Genomic DNA, 22,984 nt, shown 5'->3' with positions numbered 1-22,984 from the left:
ACAGAGTTTGAGACGGGTGCCACTCTGTTACCCAGGCTGGAGTGCAGTGGCGGCTCATAGCTCACTGCAACCTCAAACTCCTAGGCTCAAGTGAGCCTCCTGCCTCAGCCTCTGGAGTAGCTGGGACTATAGACACGTGCCACTACACCCAACTAGGTTTTATATTTTTTGTAGAGATGGGTCTCACTATGTTGCCCAGTCTGGTCTCAAACTCACTTCAAGTGATCCTCCTACCTTGGTCTTCCAAAATGCTAGGATTACAGGACCAAACCACCATGCCCAGCCACCCTCTGGTGTCTTAACCCAGTAATTTGGAGCATACACATTTATGAAGGTTATCGTTTTCTCAGGAACGAATGCATGGTGCTAGCATGCTCATTTGCTCAGTTCTCTCTCCTTCTCATTGTTGCATATAAGGTGAGGGGTGTCAGGGGTGCTGTCCTTGTTCTCACATACTCACTACTGTTCTTGCCCCCTCTCTCACACATTCACTCACTTAGAGATTCAAAGAGCCAATCAGCAGCTGCACAACATGCCTGCCAGTTTTATAACTATAAAATGATAAAGCAAACAGAAAACAAAATAAATTTTTAAACCTTGATGATGTATTAAGTCCCATATACCAAATGATTTCCTAATTTATCATTTATAAAAGCTAAAAAGATAGGGCAAATACAATTCATTTTCTTGAATAATATTAAGCAATATATCAGGTTTTCAACTAACATTTTACAGACTAAAATTACCTGATCCAAACAATTCAGCAGATCGCAAAGGCACGCCCACTGTAAGGCAGGAGTTGGGTAGAAAGAATGAAAACAGGCAGTGAAGGTATTGTGACACTCCTGAAGGACAGCTTCTAGGAGACTCAATGGTTGACTGAGATATCCTTGAGGGTCATTATCCAACTTCACCATGCAGTGGTCAACTCCTTCTGATAAAATTTTTCTTAACAAAGTTCTAGTTTTTCCAATACACTCTGCTAATTTGCTAGTTTCTTCTACAACTGCTTTTCCTGTAGCTTTGGAGAAAAAAAGCAGATTGCTAATTAAAGTAAAATACTAAATGTGTATGAAAACATATAATTCAATAATTTTCTATATAGCTAAAAATCACAAGTACTTACAACCTAGAAATGAAACAACTTAGAGATTAAATACAGTCCAAAATTATTTCTTTTTTAAATCTAAATGGAAAAAGCCCTGGTTTTAGCAGTTAAGTTCAAATCACTTGCCCAAAATGTTTCTATCTGACAGAATTTGTTTAAATTAATACTTTACTAGAGTATTTAATTTTAGCCTATTATGTCTTTTTATCAGAATGACATATAATCTATTTTATTCTTTATAAGCAAATACACAAGCTTCATAGTAAGATGACTTTCTCCTCTCATTTTAGAAACAGCTTAAAGGTAGCTCTTTTCTACCTCTACATAAATCTTTTCAATGTCTTAAATGTTTTCTCCCTAGTCATTTAAAAAATGCATCATACCTGACACGGGGTAAATTTCACAGGTATAGACCCGCAGTAACCTCAGACAACAGGTACCCACAAAGCGCAGTCTCTCTAAGTCTAGAAGGGTAGCTGTGAACTGGAATCCTTTCAATCCTCTAAGTTCTTCAACTCCTAAGACTAAGGTGGTCCAGCTCCAGTGAAGAATACTCAACAATGACTCAAAACATTCCTAATCCAGAATATGAAAAAAGAGACAGCAATGAGTTTAAATGATACCATTAAGTCAAGTCACATGGAAAGATAATGACATGCAACTTTAAAACTTTATCCTGAACTTCTTTATTAAGCTGTGGTGGCCCAAATAAAAGGCACTCTTATGTCATTTATTAAATTACCATTAAGAGTATCTTTGAAGTTTGTTACAAAAAAGATAAAATGGTTAAGCCTTTCTAAAAATAACATTCTTCAATATTTACCTATTTAAAAATATACTTTAAGTTTCCCCACTACCAAACTATCCAGTTCATCATATAAGGGGAAAAAATGAAAAACACTTATAAATACACATTTACTTGAAAAGAAAAACTCTATACAGTTACTACAGTAAAAAAATAAACAAGTGTTTTAGTATTAGATATCAGTGACAACATCAAATAACCTATTTTATGTCTACGTATTAAAATTTATAATACAAACTATAGCCAATTCTTGATAAATTAATAAAGATAATTGACAGGAAAATATTTAAAAATTCTCATTTAGATTTTTAAAAATTCTAGAATATGAGTTTAAGATAGTGGACTTTTCTTTGCAGTTCTAGCTGATCTGCAGGTTTTATCACACTTAACATGATGACAGATACTACATTAATCACAAAGCAAAGCATGTATTCCTCCATCCCATTCCCACCAAATCCCAGACCTCTGGTGACAGTAATACCAGAAATGAGAGTTTATCGTATAACTTTTTAAAAGAAATGACTGCATAAGTTTCTTACATAAGATTACAGTACCTAATGACCACAAAACCACTTAGACAGAAACACAAAGGAGTTACCACACACAGAAAAAAAAGATCACTGAAAAAGACAAAATAGAGTCTTAGATCCTTAATTAGATCAAAGATCCTTATTTGGATCAACAGATACCAAATTCATCTTACATCTAAAAGGATGCAAAGGTACTAAGGAGCCAAAGTTATTGTAGTCTCTTAGTAAAAGCACACTGTCTATAAACTGCCATGGCTCTTTTAGAAGGTCAATTTGATAAGATATACTAAAATTTAAATAGGCACATTGCCAGTTGAAACATGTACATAAGTACATATCAAAGACACCTGTGTATGGATGATCATGAAACAAAATGTTACATTAATAGTGAAAAATGAGAAACAAACTGGTTCTTTGATAGGAATAGGGTTGAATAAATTAGCATAGAAATATGTATGCAAACAGAAAGGATTGAGAATGAGCCAAATGTATTGACGGGGAAAGATGTCCATGGCGTACACTATGAAATTAAAAAAAATAAATAAGATGAAGACTATAAGTATCATTAAAGAAACCAGGAATGTTATATAGAACACTGCATATGTAATACATACTAAGTTTATTTGCATAGAAAAATGGTCTAAAAGGATAGATACAAAAATGTAAATATTAATAGTGGCTATATATCATGATAACAGGGGAATGGGGAAAAATCTTTAATATACTTTTAGTACAGTTTTATTCCTGCTATGCCCCATTCCTACCAGAAACATGTATTAACTTTGTGGTTTTAAAAAATAAATTTAGGGCCGGGCGCGGTGGCTCACGCCTGTAATCCTAGCACTCTGGGAGGCCGAGGCGGGTGGATCGCTCGAGGTCAGGAGTTCAAGACCAGCCTGAGCAAGAGTGAGACCCCGTCTCTACTAAAAATAGAAAGAAATTATATGGACAACTAAAATATATATATACAAAAAATAAGCTGGGCATGGTGGTGCATGCCTGTAGTCCCAGCTACTTGGGAGGCTGAGGCAGTAGGATCGCTTAAGCCCAGGAGTTTGAGGTTGCTGTGAGCTAGACTGACGCCATGGCACTCACTCTAGCCCGGGCAACAGAGTGAGACTCTATCTCAAAAAAAAATAAATAAATAAATAAATTTAAAACTTATTAAAAAAAAATTCTTCCTATGCATTTTACCAACATAAGAGACTACTGGCTATGTTAACAAATCACATTCATATAGGGCCTTACAGTTCAAAAAGAATTTTATACCTCTTATCTCGTTAGAAATTCATAATGCTATGATAAAATTTATTTAGATAATTTGCATAAGAATCCTCAATTAATGAATGAAAGAGCAAGAACTTAACCCAGACTTCCTGAGCAGACATACTAAGATCTTTCACTTACATCATGCTGACTTTCCATTCTGTACTGCTAACCCCCAAAGCATCATGCAACTTTAAATGGAGAATAGGGATGACAAGTGATTCCATAAAGTTCCTAGCTAGATATGCAATTCTTCTACTTAGTATCCTCAAGTATTAAAGTAACACTTTTGGGGCCAGCACTATCCTTAACTTTTCCTTCACTTTCTAATCCCTTCAACATATGCACTCATACATGACTTATTAGAAAAGCCACCACTTATTTCAGAAACAGCAAGGCCAATTCATCTGGGCATGCTATTAATACAATCATAGGCAATATCTCCATTGTTCCATTATTTAAAATATATATTACCTTTGGCCTAGAATATAAATGCTAATATAAAACCAAATCTGAGTTTATAAAGCTATGCTGAGATAAACTTAGAACAACTAAAACTCTAAACATCAAAATGGAACTGAGCACAGAATGGAAAAGCTGAAATTTATAAAAATGGCTTACCACTGAGACAGTTCTTGCAAAAGATCTTTTTAAAATGTGTACAGGTTCACTGGTTTGCTGTTTGCCTTTTGAAGCACTTCCATCACTGGTTGGAAGTCTGAAGGTAGGAGACACACACAAAGTTATGTTGGAAAGTCCAATGACATTTTTCTTTTTAAAATATGCATTTCTGTAATAGCAAAATAAATTATACATTTAAATTTTTTTACCAGGTAAAATGCCAATATGGAGCTTCTGAAACATTTTTCCAATGCTGAACAAATTTTTAGAATGTGAGTACTTCCTTTAAATCCCACTTCTGTTAAGACTAAGTAGTAGAGGTTTTCTCTTCTTACTAGAGAACATATACAACTTATGCCCTCTAGTAATGTTAGTATTAATTGATGCTACTATTGAAAAGTTATTCAATCAGTAGTACCAGGAGTAGTCCAATGCAACTTATGTTCATAAATCTACATATTATACACAATAATAGATTGCATATTGCATAAAAAACAAAAATCCCTTCTTAGGAAAAATGAGGTTTATAATATCTAGATTCATTAAGTGATTACTAGAAAGGAAGATATGGGAGATAGAAAATCATTGTTCTAGGGGTAGGTATTTCCTTTTTTACTACTTAAAGTAAGAATGACAACATTTATTTAGTAAGAGTTTATTTTCATTTGAATTTTTATTCTAAACCTATTGCAGTAGTATAGAAATAGAAACAGACATAGGTATATGCCTCCCTACATGTCTGAATTACTGTGAAATATTTAAAATTCTTAAATAATGTTAAAAATATAATAAATATAATCATATGAGCAAGTTATTCAATTAAAGGTAGAAATTTATCAACAGCAAGGAATTTTCCAATTCATTCTATCACAAGATGATCAAGAAATATAAGACTATAGTATGTCAATCAGGCTTACAACTAAAGACGCCACTCCCCCAATTTCTTTCGTCTAAGACAAATTCTATTAGTTTATACCATTCTGAAACTGGTAAGGAAATAGATTAAAATAACCAGTTATCAAAATATTATTATTGACATATTACAGATAATCTGAGTCATTAGGCAAAGTTTAAAATGAAGCCTCATGTAGAAAATGTTTAAAAATATACAAAACATCAACTAAATTAAATGTTTTTGTTAAATGTAGTTATATTTCCACCAGTATATTATAATTTGCTGAATGCTTCAAATAATTTCTCCCTATTATGCCATATATTTTGTAATGATTCTACCTCATTATAGCAAAAGAATAAACCATATTAATTAACTATAAATATTCTAAATACCTGTATAATAATTGAGGTATCTGACCAGCATTAACATCTGTACCATTATTTGATTTCTTTGAACTCTTAAACTGGAAAACAACCCTAAGAAGAGAAAAAATAAAAATGATACCAAAGACGACATGATCTAAGATTCATCAAAGGAAATAGGAATATTTTCAAATCTTATGTTAATGAAAATGATTCATTCTTTAAAGAAAAAAAGAAAAGCAAAAAGGCACTGCCCTGATTTTAGTTCTATCTCTGACTGGCTTAATCAGTAAAATGAAGAAACTGAACTTGATCAGGACTCCCAGGTGAGGAGCTGGCTGTCCCACCCTCACAGCCCTCCAGCTCCAGCTTTAATCAGAGCAGTAAACTCTTAACAAAAGATTTCCACTTACAAACAGTAAAAAAAATCTACCTGACTAGATGTCTCAAAGTGCCATGATATTCCAAGTTTGAATGAACTACATATGAAAATCATACAGTTCAGGGTCAAAGCAGACTCCTCAGTTTTAGTATATAACCTTAGAGTAAACTGAAAGGGATACATACAACAGATTTAATTTTCTACATCAATCTACTTGAATATTCAGCAACATGGAAGTCACCTCATAAATCAGTCTGTTCTTTTTTGGTCAGCTTGTTACGAACTGAACTAAATTGAAATATACTATTATATAATGTCTACCCAATTCAAATAGTTTGTGCTCAAGAGTAATAAAGAGTAACCTAAATTTCACTTACAAATGACAGTCCTTTCAAATACATAAATCAGAACAGAGCATAAAGAATGTTGGATTTAGAATCAACAGAGTCCAGGTCCAGATTTCATTCTGCCACGTAGTAACCATAACTCTAAGCAAATCATTTCACCTTCTTATTTCTCTAGTCGCTTGAGTATAAAATGGAGCTTTAAATGCTTCACAGAGTTATTGTTTTATAAACTGAAAAGCACTCTATATACAAAATTTATTTTTAATCAATAAAATTTTCCCTACATTTTCATCTCATATCACTGAAGCTTTACAATTTATAAACAGTTTTCCTGTGCATTGTCAAATTTAATAGGCAAGTTAGCTACTTCTTTTTTATGGTTCCAAATTCCTCATTATCTTTTCACCTTCCTCCATATAATTTCTAACCTGGCAATAAAGTTTTTATAAAATTTAATACCCAGAAATACATACAAATGCCATCTGACAAGAAAGAGCACAGTGCAGTAGTCTTATTATCTCCCTGTTCTGTCTAGACCTTAATTTGGCACAAGTTTACATGAATTTAATTTTTAGCAATTATATCATGCTCTATCTTACTAAGCTTTTTATTGTACTGAAGGTCCTTTGAGCTTTCAAAACAATATTCCACCAAAAAAAAAGGAGAGTTGCTTAAGAAATATCTCAACGTTTCACTTACCCATCATCTGTGGTAATAGATGCTTGTCCATGAGACCCACAGTCGCTGCTGGGTCCCGACACTCGGGCCCATGCTACATACCACCACCCAGCTTGCAGGAGAACTGGCTCATCAAACATCATTGCATATTTTTCTCTGAGAAAGATTAGTGAATCATAGATAATGCCTTTGTACTTCCCTGTTATATACATTTATTTTTTAAAAATCCCTTACAAACACAAACATGAAATTATTATATTAATTGTAAGATTCTTGTCAAACAATATTAAAAGCCCCTCTTTGAAAAAGTCTGGACAAGAACACAAATAAGTTAATTGTGTTATGGTGACAGAATTATACTTCTTCCCCCTCTTCTTGCATTCTGCAACATGTTCAAATGTTATAAAACCTTCATATTAAAATAAGACAAAATGTTTTAAATTGATGTAAAAAATATGCAAATTTTGTGGGAAACAAAAACAAGGAAGTTCAGTTTTAAAGTTCATTTATTCATTAAAGTGTTTCGAGAGGTAGCATGTTAAGGAAACAGCTCTGGAGTCAGGAGTCCTGGGTTCAAGGCCCAGCTTTGGGACTTGCTAGCTGGTGACCTTGGGCAAGTTACTACACCCGCTCTGTATCTCAGTTTTGTCATCTGAAAACTGGGATGAAAATTAATGTCTAGCTCATAGAGTTGTTCTGAGGACTGAGTTAATTCAGGTAAAGCGTTTGGAGCCTGTCACACATTAACTACACAAAAAAAGCTTATAAATTTAGGAGGTGAGAAAAGACATGTATAAAGAGGGCATCTGCTAAAGGATATGAGCATGTTACAAAGTTCTAGGTAATAGAGTGGAAGAAATGTGTATCAGTCGTAGCTGGGATTGAAGGAAGAATAAATGACATTCAGGAACGGGGAAAATGTCATGAAGGGAATGGTAGAAGTATCAAAGTACAAAAAAGGGTCAGGAAATGACAAGGTGTCCTGTTTCACTACTGCTTAAGACTGATATAGAAGAGTAGTAAGTAGGGAGAAAGTCAAAAAAGATGCTGTGATAGATTATGGAAGTCTTTTAATGCTCTCAATGCTTTAGGAGTCTCGGCTTTCTTAGTAGGCAACTGACGAAAATCTAGATGGTTCACTATAAACGAAACCATATTCCATATTTTTGACTCATAATCACATACTCAAAATGGCAAATGGCAATAGCATCTTAAGGCTTTGGTGAAAATTAATTAACTAATTAATTAACTTTCCTGAAATTTTCCTTTATGTTTATTTGTATAAAAGAGTAAAGATTACTGAAAAATACCTTGTGATATTGGCTAATGCTTAAAGTGAAGAAACAGTAAACATTTTCTTTAGATTTACTCTTTTGTTCTTAAAAGTATATATCTGGTACAAGCAAAGTCAATATCTTACTACCACCCTTATTTCAGAAAATAGACATTTTCACTGACAAAAGCCTACACACATTCCACAAGGTTTTCTTAACACAGTTACTGTTGGGAAGTGTAGTGTATTATTACTATGATTATTACGAGGCTCAGTTTATATTTTTTTCTCATCATAATATTCCCTGATTCAAATCATTATGAACCTTCATAAATAAACATACTGATTCTGGTAAATTTCCAAGAAGATTAAGTAAAGATGGTCACCTCCCAAAGTGTGTTATTATCAAGCATATACTACTGGCGTGATGTCAGAGTACACAGGTGATCTGATTTATGGCCCAGTATGACTATCTGACACTAATTATTTATTACCTGAAATGCTACAGGTAATAAATAATTCTATCAATCAATAAAACAGTAGCGTGCTGGGTGTTCTCTACGAGATGCATGAAAATAAAACTGTGCAAAATATGTCTACATTTCCATTTTTACCTTAAGTGTTGAAACATTCAAATTATCAGGTGAAATAAAATTATGAAGGATACTATTGATTTTAATGCAGTATTGTTAAAAGTGATACTTTACTTAATATATAATTTAATTTCTCAAGAATCTGATATTCACACATTATTTAAAGCTTCCTTAAGTTATGTTTATTCATTTATAATAAACTGTAAGTATGTAAGGATTACACTGAATAATGACCACATCATTTACCTAGCAGCACAGTCATAAGCCAACACATCAGTCTCGGCAAGAAGGTCTCCATCAGTTTCATGATCTCCTCCATCAGGACCTAACTCAAACAACTAGGAAAAGGAGAAGAACATATTTTTTCCCATCATTCAGTTATGGAAATCTGCTGAATAATGTGTTTATACTTTTGTTCGTGTCCAATATATGCTGGACTATACCAAATGTAAAAAGCAGAGTACCTGCTTTTTAAAACATTAAGTGAAGTATACAAACATATACATTTAAATTAAGAAACACATAATAATACAATGTTTTATGGTCTATATTAGTCTGTTTTCGTAATTTATCTATTTATCTATTTATATTAAATGCTCTAAATGGCTCTATACAAGAAGGTTTGTACCTGATATAAATATCTGAAGGGGGTGAAAGAACTCATCCAGCACATTTTGCCTAAGAGAGTTCCTAAGTGAGGGAGAATCTTGCTTTACCACTTACTAGTTGTGAGATCCTGGGACCAGTTACCTCATTCATAAAAAGGGTTTGGTTACTAACAGTTCCTACTTCATGGTCCTTGTGAAATTAAATACTTGCAGAACACACAGAAAAATACCCAGCAAAATAAGGTAGAAAAATATTAGCTATATATAGAGAGAGGAATACTAGAAGATAAGGATCCTTAAAAATAACAGCTCAAAGTAATAATAGCTCAAATAATAGCTGAAAGTAACAAGGCTGAAAAAGGACAGATGAAGAGCATGAAAAAACATGGTTTTACCCTCTGGATAAGGACAAAACAAAAAGGATGTCAAGTAGGAAAAGGTTATTAAATTAAGTGAAAATAAAGAAGAATTATGAGGAAGAAAGGTCTTTTTTAAAAATGGACTAATATGTGTTTAAAAAACACCTTTTTTCCTCTGGAGAATTATAGCAGGTGAATTACAAGAGAGACAGATAAAACATTAAAATGCATTAAAATTTACTGGATAGGTACTGTGCTAGATGTCTAAATTTTTCAATTATATGCTGATGACTTCGAAATCTGTTTCCAGTCCAGATCTTACTTTATTTTCAACAGCACTTGATTCTCTCAGGCCACTTGGTCTCACTAATTCTAAACTGATTTATCTCTCCCTCCTCCTGCCTTCCCTCTTCTGATTAATGGCACTTTCATTTACCCAGTAACTCAGATAAAAAAAGTCTTAATTCTTTTGCAATATTTCTCTGCCATCACTGTATCTATTCTATTGCTGGGACCAAAGCTTGTCAATTCAACCATATTCCCTATTGCTGGCTAGAATACTTTAATAATGACTGGTTTTATCTGTAATAACCCGTATTCCACAAAGTTGAGGGTTTTTGATTTTGTTTCATGATCCTTAGTACTCTTACAAAAATGAACATCTGATCAGAATACTTTCTTTATCTAGAATTATTCACTGGTTTCTCACCTCCTTCTCCTTAGCATGATATAAAGGTCCTTAATGATTTGCTCCTAACCTGGCTCCCCTGCTTATATTCAACAAACATATTTGAATATACACTGTATGTCAGGCACAATTCTCAGAATTAGGCATATAAGGAAAAATAATACAAACAAAAAATGGAGGCTACTGGGAATAAGTTAGTAGCAGGGAACAGAATTTACAGTTTTAAATAGGCTAATTAGGGAGTGAAGACCTGAAGGTGATGAGGAAGTGAGCTATGCAAGTAATGATGTGAAAAGAGCTGTAGGTAGAAGGAACAAGTGCAGAGATCCTGAGGCTTGACTGTGCCCAAATGCTTGAGAAACAAAAAGCAGGCCAGTGTGGCTGGATTAGAGTAAAGACACTAATATCATAAAAGGTCAGAGAGGCGATGACAGTCAGTCCTGATGGGTTCTTGTAGTTCTTGTAAGGCCTTTGGCTTTTATTCTAATATAGGAAGACACTACAGGATGCTGAAAAGTGTGACATACTCTGTTGTACATTTTAAGAGAATCACTCTGCTGCATTAAGAATAGACTGAATGGGGTGAGTACCGAAGCAGGATACTACTTGGGAGGCTACTTTAGTAATCCAGGTGAGAATGGCTGTGGCATGGACCAACTTGGCACCAGTGGCAATTTTTAAAAGTGGTTAGATTTATTTTGAAAATGGATCCAACGACATGTGTTGCTGAAGTGGATGTGGAGCATGAAAGAAAGAGAGAAGTCAAGGTTGACTCCAAGATTTATGGCCTGAGTAACTGGAAGAATGAAGTTAACATCATCATGGGTCAGTTAACTGGGATGGGGAAGAACGTGGAAATAGCAGGTTTAGAGAGATTCATCAGAAGTATGGTTTTGAACCTGTTATCTGCAAAATGCCTATTACACATTCAAGTGGAGACATAGAGTATATACGACTTTAAAGGACAGAGGAGAGGTCTATAGGTATAGAAGTCATCAGAGAAAACACATTTAAAGCCATGAGGGTGAATCACTATGGGCTTGAGTGTAGTTTAAAACAGATGTCCAAAAATGAGTTCTGGACTCTCTGACATTCAGAGGTCAGGAAGATGGAGGGGCAGCAAGCAGACTAAGAATAGCCAGTGGGAGCCAAGGGAAGAAAGTCTTTCAAAGGAGCTCAATTGGATTAAATTCAGCTGACTGGGTTAAAAAAGAAGAGAACTGAGACTTGACCACTAGATCTAGGAATAAAAACGTCACCAGTGTCCTTGACAAGAGAAATTTCAGTGATTGGGGCAAAAACTTGATTGGAGTAGGTTCAAGAAGGAATGCGAAGAGAGAGCATGGAGACAGGAAGTATATAAAGCTAAGAAAACATACAGAGACCAGCTAGGTGGCCAGTCCAAGACAAATAGCTTTGCCAAGGGTAGTGACAGAAAAGTCACTTTTAGGGTGAGGAAGGAGGTGAAGGAGGACCTATCAAGAAAAATGTCTAGGTTTCTGGCTTATGTAACATGCACATGGTGGGTTGTACTATTTATGAGAAAGGGATCACTGGAAGAGAGCCAGGTCTTGGGGGAAGAGGATGAATTCAGTTGAGATATTAATATAATGACTGACAACTGACAAGCCTTTAAAACATTTATGTGGAAATGCGTCCAAGAAGTCTGAGCTAGAGATATAAATTTGGACATCATGGAATACTGATGGCTGCTAAAACTTTGGGCTCAGAAGAGAATGCCTATGAAAAAATACAGAATGAAGAAAGAGGGCTGAGGCTAGGTCCAGAGGAACTCCAACATTCAGTGGCCAGGTGGAAGAGTTTGAACCAACAGAGACACAAGAAACAACTAGAGGTATGAAAACAAAACAAAACAAAAAAACAAAGAAGCTAAAAAGAATGTATATCCTAGAAAGGTGAATGGAAGAAAAGCTTGAAAAATAGGGCCAATATAAAATCAACATATATGGAAGGCCTCTATAATTCTACACCAAAACTCTTGAAGATAAGTTCTACTATGTTGTTCACTATTATTTGAAAAAAAAAAAATCTCTTAGGGCCAGGAAAAAATACATCCTCCTGATGAGCTTATTTATTAGACACTGTCAACTAGACCTACTTAACACACTGAGTTTGCTTCCCTATCTTGAGGATGAATCAAGACATCCTACGATAATCATTTCATTGCACTGAAACGAGCCAAAACTAAAACCACTGTCTTTCTTATTATCAACATAAATGTGCTACAGGTGTTCTTAGTCGTTATTCTATCCCCACATGCCGTACAATTATAGGAGCTTTCAATTTTTGGTTTATTCATTTTTATATTATCTGTATTTTTTAGCATACATATTCTAATTATAACCAGAAATAAGGAAGTACTTCTTAAAATTTGTCAGTTCTCGTTGGGCTTCCATGGGTGGTTTCCTCAGAAACCATCATTCTAAGGGAGTTTTAACATATTAATATCATTTTTAGATCCTATTGAAAGAACTAAGAAAATACCTCCTGAACAGACTACATTTAACTTAGAATTTTTTGTGAAGCCTGCTATTGAAATTTAGGCACAAACTATAGTTTTCTCTTTTACTTTAAGAGCAAAATCAGATAATTTGAGAAGCAGAACATTTAAGCTACTAGTGAATTTTCAAAGAATGAGGATACACTTTGCTTGGGATAACTACTGGCCCTTTTGGAGATGAATAGGTGTAGTAAACCTATGACAACTATTTTTAGTTCACCTTTGAGATGGACTCCATCCCCTAACACTATTTCTCACTTCATCCCTGGTCCCCACTCCTGGGGTAATGATGTCTGTTTATATAGTATTTGGCACTAAAAATGCTAAAAACTTTTTAGCTGTATCAAAATGTCCCTAAAAAGTTGTGCCTCCTGTCACTAAAATGACTATAAGAAAGTAGCCACATACTAAGGTGTTGGTGTTTCTAGACCACTGGGAAGCTCAGCAGCACAAAGGACTGAGATATAGACATTTTTCAGTCTTAATTTTTGAAAAATCATTTTCTTTTTCTTTCCTCCATTCTGACTTTTGATTTTTTGAGTTACTGATTTAGTATTATTATATTAGATTTTAGCAATATCTTCTCCACCCCTTTTTAAAAGGAAGCATTAACAATAACAAAAATAAACCAAGTTAAATAGGAAAAAAAAGCAGCATCAAATAATAAAACAATAAACTAAGTCAAAACCAACGTCTTCAAATGAAAAAGGGCAACAGTGTCAATGAAATTTACCTTAATTTTAGCAGTGTATTCTCCTCTACCTCCAAACAGACCAAGACCACCAAGTAAAATATCAGTGTCGGCACTAAAACGTATAGCTTCTACTGAATGGGCAGAGTAACCCCAGCCCCCTCCATGACCTAAAAGATATAAATAATTACCTATGTTTAAAAATATCCATATATATATTTCAGTTATAAGATAATATTTGCTAAGCAGAGTATACATACTTTCAAACCTGTTTACTATACTATAATCTTCTTTGGAATAAACCTTCATTACTGCTTGAGTCTCCTCCTCGGTACTTGCAACACCCATTTTTAAGTCCTGCATAGTTGCCAAGGTATCAAGACAACCTGAAACAACAAACAAACAAAATTCAATTACTTGAAATTAAAGCTTCCTATAGCACTAAAGATATTAAATACTATAGGGGGTAAATAAAATAAGTAAAATAAACTCTGAATGTGCTCAACAAATTTATTCTAAGCTTTAAATATCTTTTCATGGAAGAGTACTTAACAACCAGGAAAAGTCTCCTGTGCCTGGATAATTATTATATTTAAATATATGCTTTATGATAATGTTTTGCACAAAACCGAATCTCTGAAAATCTGGAATCACGTAAACTTTGAGTACTTATAAGGTTCTTCCTTTCATGAAACTCTCCAAATTACTTAATTTGATTCTTTAAGTATTATTTGAGGAAGACACCTTAGTCTGAAATAACCTTAATCAATGCTCATTTTTGATGTTTACAATGGTTATCAAATAAAGTGGGAGAAAAAAGAAACAAGGAATTTTATTTATGACCTAGTAATTACACTTAGGAATATTTGCAAATGTTAGATAAACCTATATAAATTTTTTAATGATCATTTTTAAAAGCAGTAAAATAGTTATGTGGATTGATATAAACTTTCCAGCAACAGAATAAATATATTGCAAAAGTGCTATCTCAAAGTAATTAAATAGGAATGAAGTCAATGTGCTGTGGAAAACTGTGTTATGTAAGAAAAGACAGAAGTAGTATATAAAATTCATATAATATTTTATAGAATTTATTTTAAAATAATGTGTATAAATTAAATATTATGATTATACATCTGAATATTTGATCTATATCTCTAAACATTTATTTAAGTTAAGCAAAACTATTTTTTTTAAGGGTCTACTATTGGGAAAATTATATTTAATACTGCTTTCTATTTGGGCATACATAAATCTTTCATGGTGTTGGTACAGGTCTTATGTATTGTTTTCTGTAGGATAAGCTTCTTAGAGGATTTAACTTATTTTGCACCTTGCATATTATTATCATCATTGTCCAACAAACATGACAGAATGACATACAAATTTAAATACTTAAAAAAAACTCCAACCCTCAGCATAGTACACATTAATGTAAATTAACTGTACAACAAATAGCAACCCTACCTAGAATGTGCAAAGCTGCATGAGATCTTGTGGTGAGAGCCCTCGATCCTGTTGGTAGGGCAAGTTCAGGACTTAGAATACTGCATCTGGACTGCATATCTGCTGCAGAGGGAAGTCTGGCGTCAGCAACCACTGCATTGTAACACCACAGTTCTCTAGTATTTGGTCGAAACCTTTCAAGAAAAAGAATAATCACAGCACCTCAACATGTAGTTTTGTTTAAGCTAAACATATTAATAATTTATATCACAAGTAAAATAATTTGAAAATAATAAAATAGATTGTAATACTTCATTAATAATATAGCAACTAACTGTACACTTAAAAATTTGATGTGCACATAGAGATACAAAACTTTTATACAACAAAAACCCCATTAAAAAGTTTATGAACAAAGGACAAGTTGAAAGAAAATATGTGAAGCATACATATTAAAACAAAACTACAACATCCATGATGTACAGAGCTTGAGACAATCAACCTAACAGCAAAAAATGGGCAAAAGACACGGAATGCTATTCTCAGAAAGGAAACACCAGTAGAATGGATATAGATGTTCAACCTTATTAATGAACAGGAAAGCACCAAGAAAAGCTACAGAGAACCCATAATGTCCTCCTGTCATATTCCATTTCTCTTATCTCTTTCATGACAAAATCCTCAAAAAAGCTGTCTCCACTACCTAATCTCTTTTAGGGGAGAGAGGGCAGGGGAGATGGGTAGCTGTTGTTTAATAAATATAGAGTTCTGGTTTTACAAGATGAAAAAGTTCTGGAGATCTACTGTACAATAACGTAAATATTGTTTCACACTACTGATAGTATGCTTTAAAGTGATTAAGATGGTAAATTTTAGGTAAATTTTATGTTGTATTTTTTAATCACAATTAAAAATTCTTAAAATTATTTTTAAAAAGCACTTAAGATAGTACTTGGCACAAATAAATTCTATGCTAGTAGCTTCTACAAATTAGTGCATTAATATTATTGCATTATTATTTTTGAGAAGTCCTATTAATTTAATTGTTATTTCTTTGTAGGTGATCATTCTTTTTTCTCTGGTTGCTTTAAGATTTTCTTTTGGTCTGTAGCGTTCCACAGTTTCACTACAATGTCTCTTGACTATAGATAATCGAAATATTTTAATATATAGTTTCTATTATCTGTGGATTCAAATTTTTTTTAATTCTGGAAAATTCTTAGGCATTATCTTTTCAAATATTGCTTGTCCTCTATTATCCCTAATCTTTCCTTTTGGAATGCTTAATCTATAATAGTTCCTTTTTGAATGTCTATTAGATTTTCTCATATTATTCAAATCTCTTAACTTTCATGTCTTTTATATTTTTGTCACTCTGTAACATTCTGGGTAATATTCCTGATGTGTCCTCTGGTTTATTAATTCTCTCACCTGTTCAAATCTCCTGATCTATCCATTTGTTTAAAAAACAATTCTTCCTTTATAAAAGTCTGCTTCATTGTTTTTCAAATACATCTCATCATTTTAAGTCTCATTTTGAGTCTTTTGTTTGCCCATTTTTGGGCTTAATTTTTAAACAGTTCATACATAATTTAGATTCTGTTTCTGATGATTCCAACATATGAAATTGATCTTGCTGCTGAAATTCTATTGAATTACACTAACAGTGATGTTCCTTACATGTTAAGCAATCTTATACTTCAAACTCTTGTTTGATTAAATCTTACTTCTTTAAAAATCTGTGGGCCTAAATGGAGGAGCTTTTCTCTAATGATGATTAATTCTTGCCTTTTGCTGGAGACAAAGGGGATTACTTATCTGGTCCCACTTTATCATCATTCCAGAGCCGGAGGCTTAATCTGAGAGTTCCAGGATCAGTTTCTATTTTCCTAACCTTGCAGCTGACACAATGCTTATTTTCCAAATTGCAGGGCTGATAACAGCATCTTCCCTCAGCGCAATCCAGTGTTTCAATGAGCTGACTGCTGGCTGCTCAAGGGTCAATTCATGGAGATGTGATTTCTATTTTTATGCTGGTTTCCTTTTCTTAAGGTGGAGGGGAGGTTTATGGGACAGTGATGGTAATATTGGCAATTTCTTGGCTAAGTGCCAAGCACTGAATAAAATATAAAGTTTGTTTTTTTAAGTATAGGGTCTTTCCAAGTATCTAGTTAACCAAATTGCCAAAAGTGGAAATCCCCATTCGCCCTTCAAATCATACCCACCTAGTTTGCACATAACACTTCAATGAAATTACTCTTCTCAAAGTTGGCAATAACTTCTAAGTAGCCAAATCCAGTGGAATTTTTTGTTATTCATTTAGCCGACCCCTCAGTAGTATTCAATACCACTGAACAACTCCTCTTCTTGACTCACTCCCCCTCCCCTTTCTATAACAGCATGCCCTCCTGGCTTTCCCTTGAAGTTCACAGGCTGCTCCTTCTCTGTCTCCTAACTAGTTCTTCCTCACTATTTGACTTCTATTATACATTTTGAAAATTCTCAGGGCTTGGTCCAGGACTCTCTTCTCAACCTACATTCTCTGCTTAGGTGATTTCATTCAATACCACAGTTTTAGGTACCATCTATAAATGAAAAACTCTCAAATCTATATCCCCAATCTAGATGAATCCTTTGAGCCTGACATCCGTCTAACTGCCTACTGAATATTTTCACTTAGATCCCAAATTTACCATGTCAGAAACAGAAGTCTTGACAAAAATTTCTCTCTCTGCCTTTCCTGGCTCAGTTAATGTCACCAATGCCTACTCAATTTCAAAGTCAGAACCTTAGGAATCATACCTGACTGCTTCCTTTCTTTATCCTCCCAATACAAGCAAGTCCTGTTGGTTCTACTCCAAAATACAGATTGCCAACTCCATCTTTCGCACTACAAACCCAGTTCAAGCGATCATCTTTCCCTTACACTACTGCATTACCTTCTACCTTGCCTCCTTCCAATCCATTCTCCACACCAAGTATCATCTCTTCATGTCACTTCTCAACTCAAATTCCTACAATGACTTCCTATTTTAAAGAAAATTCAAATTCCTTAATCTAGCCTACAAAGTCTTACATGTCCTGGCCCTGCCTACTCCTCTGATTTTATTTCATGCCCCTCACTATGCTTTGGGCACAATGGCTTTCTTCAAATTCCTAAAATACTGCCAAGCTCTTGCTTACATCAGAGCATTTGGGCCTACTAAAGTTTTACTGCCCAGAAAACTTTTTCTGATTCTTCAAATGCCTGGTTCTTTCTTATACTTCAAAATCTTAGTTTATATTGTCTCCACTGTGTGGAAGAGAGGTCTCTACCGTTATTCTCAATCACAGCATCCTCATTTTCCTTAATGGTGCTGAGCAAGATCTATACAGTATATTATTTATTCACTTTCATAAAGTCTCTAACCACTAAAAAAATTATTTCCCTAACAGCACAAGCATTGTCTTACTCACTTTTCTATTCTTTACTTGCCATATAGTGTACACTTAACTATATTTATTGAATAATACACTTATGAATATTTATTGAATAAAATTAAAATAGGAAAAAATGGAAAAAAATAGTACTATTTACATATGCTAATAGTATGCAGAAATATGATTTCTCAAATACAGTTGAGAAAGTACTGAAGAGCACTTAGTATACATCCAAATTTTGTGAGCCTATTGTTTAACTCAGCAATTCCACTTCTTAAAAGCTATCATGTAGAAATACTTTCACATGTGTACAAAACTCTGTGTGTGGATATCCGTGTGTGTTCACTGTAGCATTACAGGTAATACCATAATATTAAAAAACAGTCTAAAATGATCATTCATGGGCAGTTTAGTTTATTTCACATATCCAAACTATAGAATTCTATGCAGTTTTAATAATGAAGCAGTTCTTTAAATACTGAGTAGGAAAGATCCCCAAATTATTATTGAAAAAAATCTAACTTTTAGAATAAGTCTATTTTTATTTATATAAAAAGCAAAAATACATGCCTTTTAAAAGGTGTTAAACAATATAAAGCAAACTTAATACTATGATCCATAGAGAAGGTTAGTGGGATTTGGCATGGGAGAAGAAGAAAAAGATCTGAAGAATGACCATGCTTTCTCCTACATGTACTTTTGCCTTGCTTTTTAAAAAAATAACAGAAATTCATGTACTGATTGTATAAATTTTTAAGTGGGAAATAAAATCACTGTTCTTAACATTTATCTGCTTTTTACAGATAGTAAATTTCTAATTATTCAAGAGAAGTTAGCTTCGAAAGAATATAAAAGGAATATGATGTAGGCCAAAAGGAAAGTCAAAGTTAGCTAATACTGGATCTGCAAGGCCTATGATAGCTATAAAATGCTAAAGTAACCTACTGAAAAAACAAAAGGACATAAAGCAGCCAGAAGTCAGGGTAACAGAAAGAAATTCTTATCCTGATTTAAAGAAAAATACCTCCAGCTATTTTACTGAAACATCTTTTAATCTCTGTTTTGAAACAATGGAGAAAATGATCAAGATGCTGAAAACCAAGGGCATTTAAGACCATCTCAAATGGGTGGTCCCACTGCCACCTCCATAAGTGAAAAAGATAAGATTCTGTTAGTGGACATCATACTTCAGAGTTTAAGACCCCAGGGAAGGGGCTCTAGTTCAACTAAGTCTGTACTGTCAGAACTTAGTTATACTTTTATTGCTAACTTAATGAACACTTCCAGGAACAAATTCCAAACAGCCAATTTTTATTTTTGTTTTATTAATGAAAATTTACTTCATTTAAAAATAAAACATGTAAGAACTACCAAAAAACATCAATTTACACCTAAGTCCAAATCAGGGCTTGCTCTTTGGTAACTAAGTCTCTTATCCATTGACTTGTAAATAGTAAATAATTGAAGACAGTTCTATCTTTACGCCTACTCTCCTCTCTATCCTCTCTATTCTATCCTATTGTGATGACTCTAACCTTGGTTTTTAGTACCTCATGTCTTCATAAGAATGACTACAAAAAAAACACTCACATATAGTCTCTCGTTATTTAATGACCCTGTACAATGCTGCCCAGGAGATCTAAAAGCACTATTCAACCCAATTTTGGCCTCTAGGTCTCCTCACAAAATGCCCAAATAAGAGTAAGCTGGTCAGCAAGTTGGGAAGCACTGCGATTTCTTCACTCTGAGTGCAGGCCTCATTATCAACCTCTGTTTTGGAACAATGAAGAAAATGATCAAGGAGCTGGCAAGGCATTTGAAATCATCTGTCCCCAAGGCTTGACTGGCTGATGGAAATGCAAGCAGGCATGGGCATTAGAAAGAAGACAGAGGAAAGGTCTCCTCCCTCTCCTCACTCATGAACCTTCAACCTTTCAACTTACCATAATTCCCGCCTACTAAGGTTGGACACAAGAGGAAAGAAAAAAGCTCCCGGTCCTAGGATGAGCCACTCTGGTAATGGCAGGGAACACCTCCTATTGGTATCCATAGCTAGAAACACTGAGAAGAATAACTTTTTTCTTTATTCATTTGTAAATAAAGCACCACATTTTAAACAAATACAATATAATTTCTTTTTTCAGTTTCTTGTGTTTCTCTGTCTCTACATTTTTATGATTTCCAGAGTTTATATTAGCCCTACACGTTTTTTTAACGTTATGGGTATTTTGTTATGGACTTTCCTAAAGGGCAGGCTTAATTACCTTCTTTATTCTGTACTGTCTTTGGCATTATTTCTTCTATATAGTTGGTAATAATTAGATATTTATGGAACAAGAAATAGAATGAATTCTATACAATATAAAAAGGATTGTTGATATACTAAAATAATTAACAATAGAACACTTGAAAGTAAAATTAACAATTAGGCCGGGCGTGGTGGCTCACGCCTGTAATCCTAGCACTCTGGGAGGCTAAAGCGGGAAGATCACTCGAGGTTAGGAGTTCGAGACCAGCCTGAGCAAGAGTGAGACCCCCGTCTCTACTAAAAATGGAAAGAAATTATCTGGACAGCTAAAAATATATATATAGAAAAAAAAATTAGCTGGGCATGGTGGCACATGCCAGTAGTCCCAGCTACCCGGGAGGCTGAGGCAGGAGGATCACGTAAGCCCAGGAGTTTGAGGTTGCTGTGAGCTAGGCTGACACCATGGCACTCTAGCCCGGGCAACAGAGCGAGACTCTGTCTCAAGAAAAAAAAAACAAAAAAACTAACAATTATAACGACAGTAGCAAACAGTTCTATAGCACCTATTATGTGGCTCTATTATTATTATCCTCATTTTATAAATGAGAAAACTGAGCCACACAGAGTCAAAGTAACTTTTTCAAGATGACTGAGAAAGCAAACTGTGGAGCGAGGATAAACCGAGGCAGTATGGCTTAAAACGCATACTCTTAACCGCTATGCTACACTGTAAAGGTCCCTGTAAATCACTACAGTAGAAATGTAGTTACTAGTTAAACAAGAAGGTTCTCATGTGCGAAAAGTCTGCTTATACATGAATTTTATATTACCACAAGAGTATAATTTGATCAAACTTATTTACTATATTTTACAAATGGAGATGCTTACCTCCAAATTACATCATATACAGGATCAAGGCACACACCAAATCCTTGCAGATCCTCTTGTTCTGAGTCATTAAAGGTTTTACAACTCCCATCCACTTTATTTATCAGAAGACATTTAAATGGAGGAGGTTCTGATAAAGAAGCAGGTACCAAGCCTTGGGGGAAAAATACTTCTGTATAATTTTAGTATGCATTACCCTTTTATATTCCCCCAACCCATAAATTATTATTATCTCCATTTCCCAGATAAGAAGCTGAGACATAAGGATGTTAAATAACTAAAAAATCTTCAAGTGGCAGAATTAGGACTAAAAACCTCAGGGTATCTATATCCACAACACATGCTCCTAATCTCTATGCTGTGCCATTCTATATGACAATTATTCACGGTAACATGGACACAAAGTATGGATTGATAACTTGGTCTTAATGAAACTTCAAAGTTTGCTTTATTTAACCTCTCATAAAGATTAATTTCTATCATTTATTTAACAATAAGAAAATAGAGAAAATCCTCACTCCGATATAGGTTTTATCCTACTACAATTTCGCTCATATTTCCACCACTGTCTAGCTTAATAAATACTCTGGTTTCTACATCTCTCAATTATTCCATTCTTCCAGCACACACACACACACACACACACACACACACACACACATATAAACACAGACACCTAGAGGCTTCGTTTAAATTTTTTCCAACAGAAAGAAAACAAAAAGCTATGAGACTGTACCTCATTATAGGGAAAGGTGAATCATTTACTACCAATCAATCATCAATGATTTGTTTATTTTTGGTATTACCTATTATGTGTTTACTGGCAAAAATTTCTGACGTAGCAAGTACATGAGAATTAATAAGTGCTTCATCAATTCGTAAGAAAGTCTGGTCCCCACTTGCACCTATCCAAGTAGCTTTTCTTCCATATTTTGATCCAATGTTAGGCATGGGAGCTGGCTTTGCATTCCAATATGGCACATCCAAAATTGGTCTGCCCAGTTGTCCTTTCTAAAAGATTAAATAAATCATATTAACAATATTGCTGTATAAACAATCTATAAAGTTTACAAAGTTAAGGAGACAGGTGATAAAAACAGCTCTATGAGATCTTACTCTTCATCAGTTGTTTTTTAAATAAATAAAATACATGTGAAACTTGGACCAAATATCTATAAAGTAATAATTTCTACTATTCCCGGGAAGTCTCCCCCAATAAAGCACAAAATGCATTATTTTTTTTAAAGTCGAAATA

The 22,984-nt window shown here is 34.1% G+C and overlaps 1 protein-coding gene across 1 annotated transcript in view; it reads right to left on the bottom strand.

The window, feature by feature from the left end:
- The window catches only part of MYCBP2 (MYC binding protein 2), a 251,274-nt gene that overhangs the window by 123,855 nt on the left and 104,435 nt on the right, over positions 1-22,984 (bottom strand). Inside the window, exons 22-32 of the mRNA XM_069467662.1 lie at positions 22,536-22,740; positions 21,730-21,883; positions 15,195-15,367; positions 13,988-14,113; positions 13,770-13,897; positions 9,107-9,198; positions 7,016-7,150; positions 5,618-5,701; positions 4,331-4,427; positions 1,492-1,684; positions 747-1,021 (exon numbers count right to left, since the gene is read on the bottom strand). Of these exons, the coding sequence (XP_069323763.1) occupies positions 747-1,021; positions 1,492-1,684; positions 4,331-4,427; positions 5,618-5,701; positions 7,016-7,150; positions 9,107-9,198; positions 13,770-13,897; positions 13,988-14,113; positions 15,195-15,367; positions 21,730-21,883; positions 22,536-22,740 (1,662 nt within the window). The remainder of the gene's footprint in view (positions 1-746; positions 1,022-1,491; positions 1,685-4,330; positions 4,428-5,617; positions 5,702-7,015; positions 7,151-9,106; positions 9,199-13,769; positions 13,898-13,987; positions 14,114-15,194; positions 15,368-21,729; positions 21,884-22,535; positions 22,741-22,984) is intronic.

The sequence above is a fragment of the Eulemur rufifrons genome, chromosome 4 (genome assembly GCF_041146395.1).
Source record: "Eulemur rufifrons isolate Redbay chromosome 4, OSU_ERuf_1, whole genome shotgun sequence".
NCBI lineage: Eukaryota > Metazoa > Chordata > Mammalia > Primates > Lemuridae > Eulemur > Eulemur rufifrons.
This window is presented reverse-complemented; position numbering and strand designations above follow the sequence as displayed.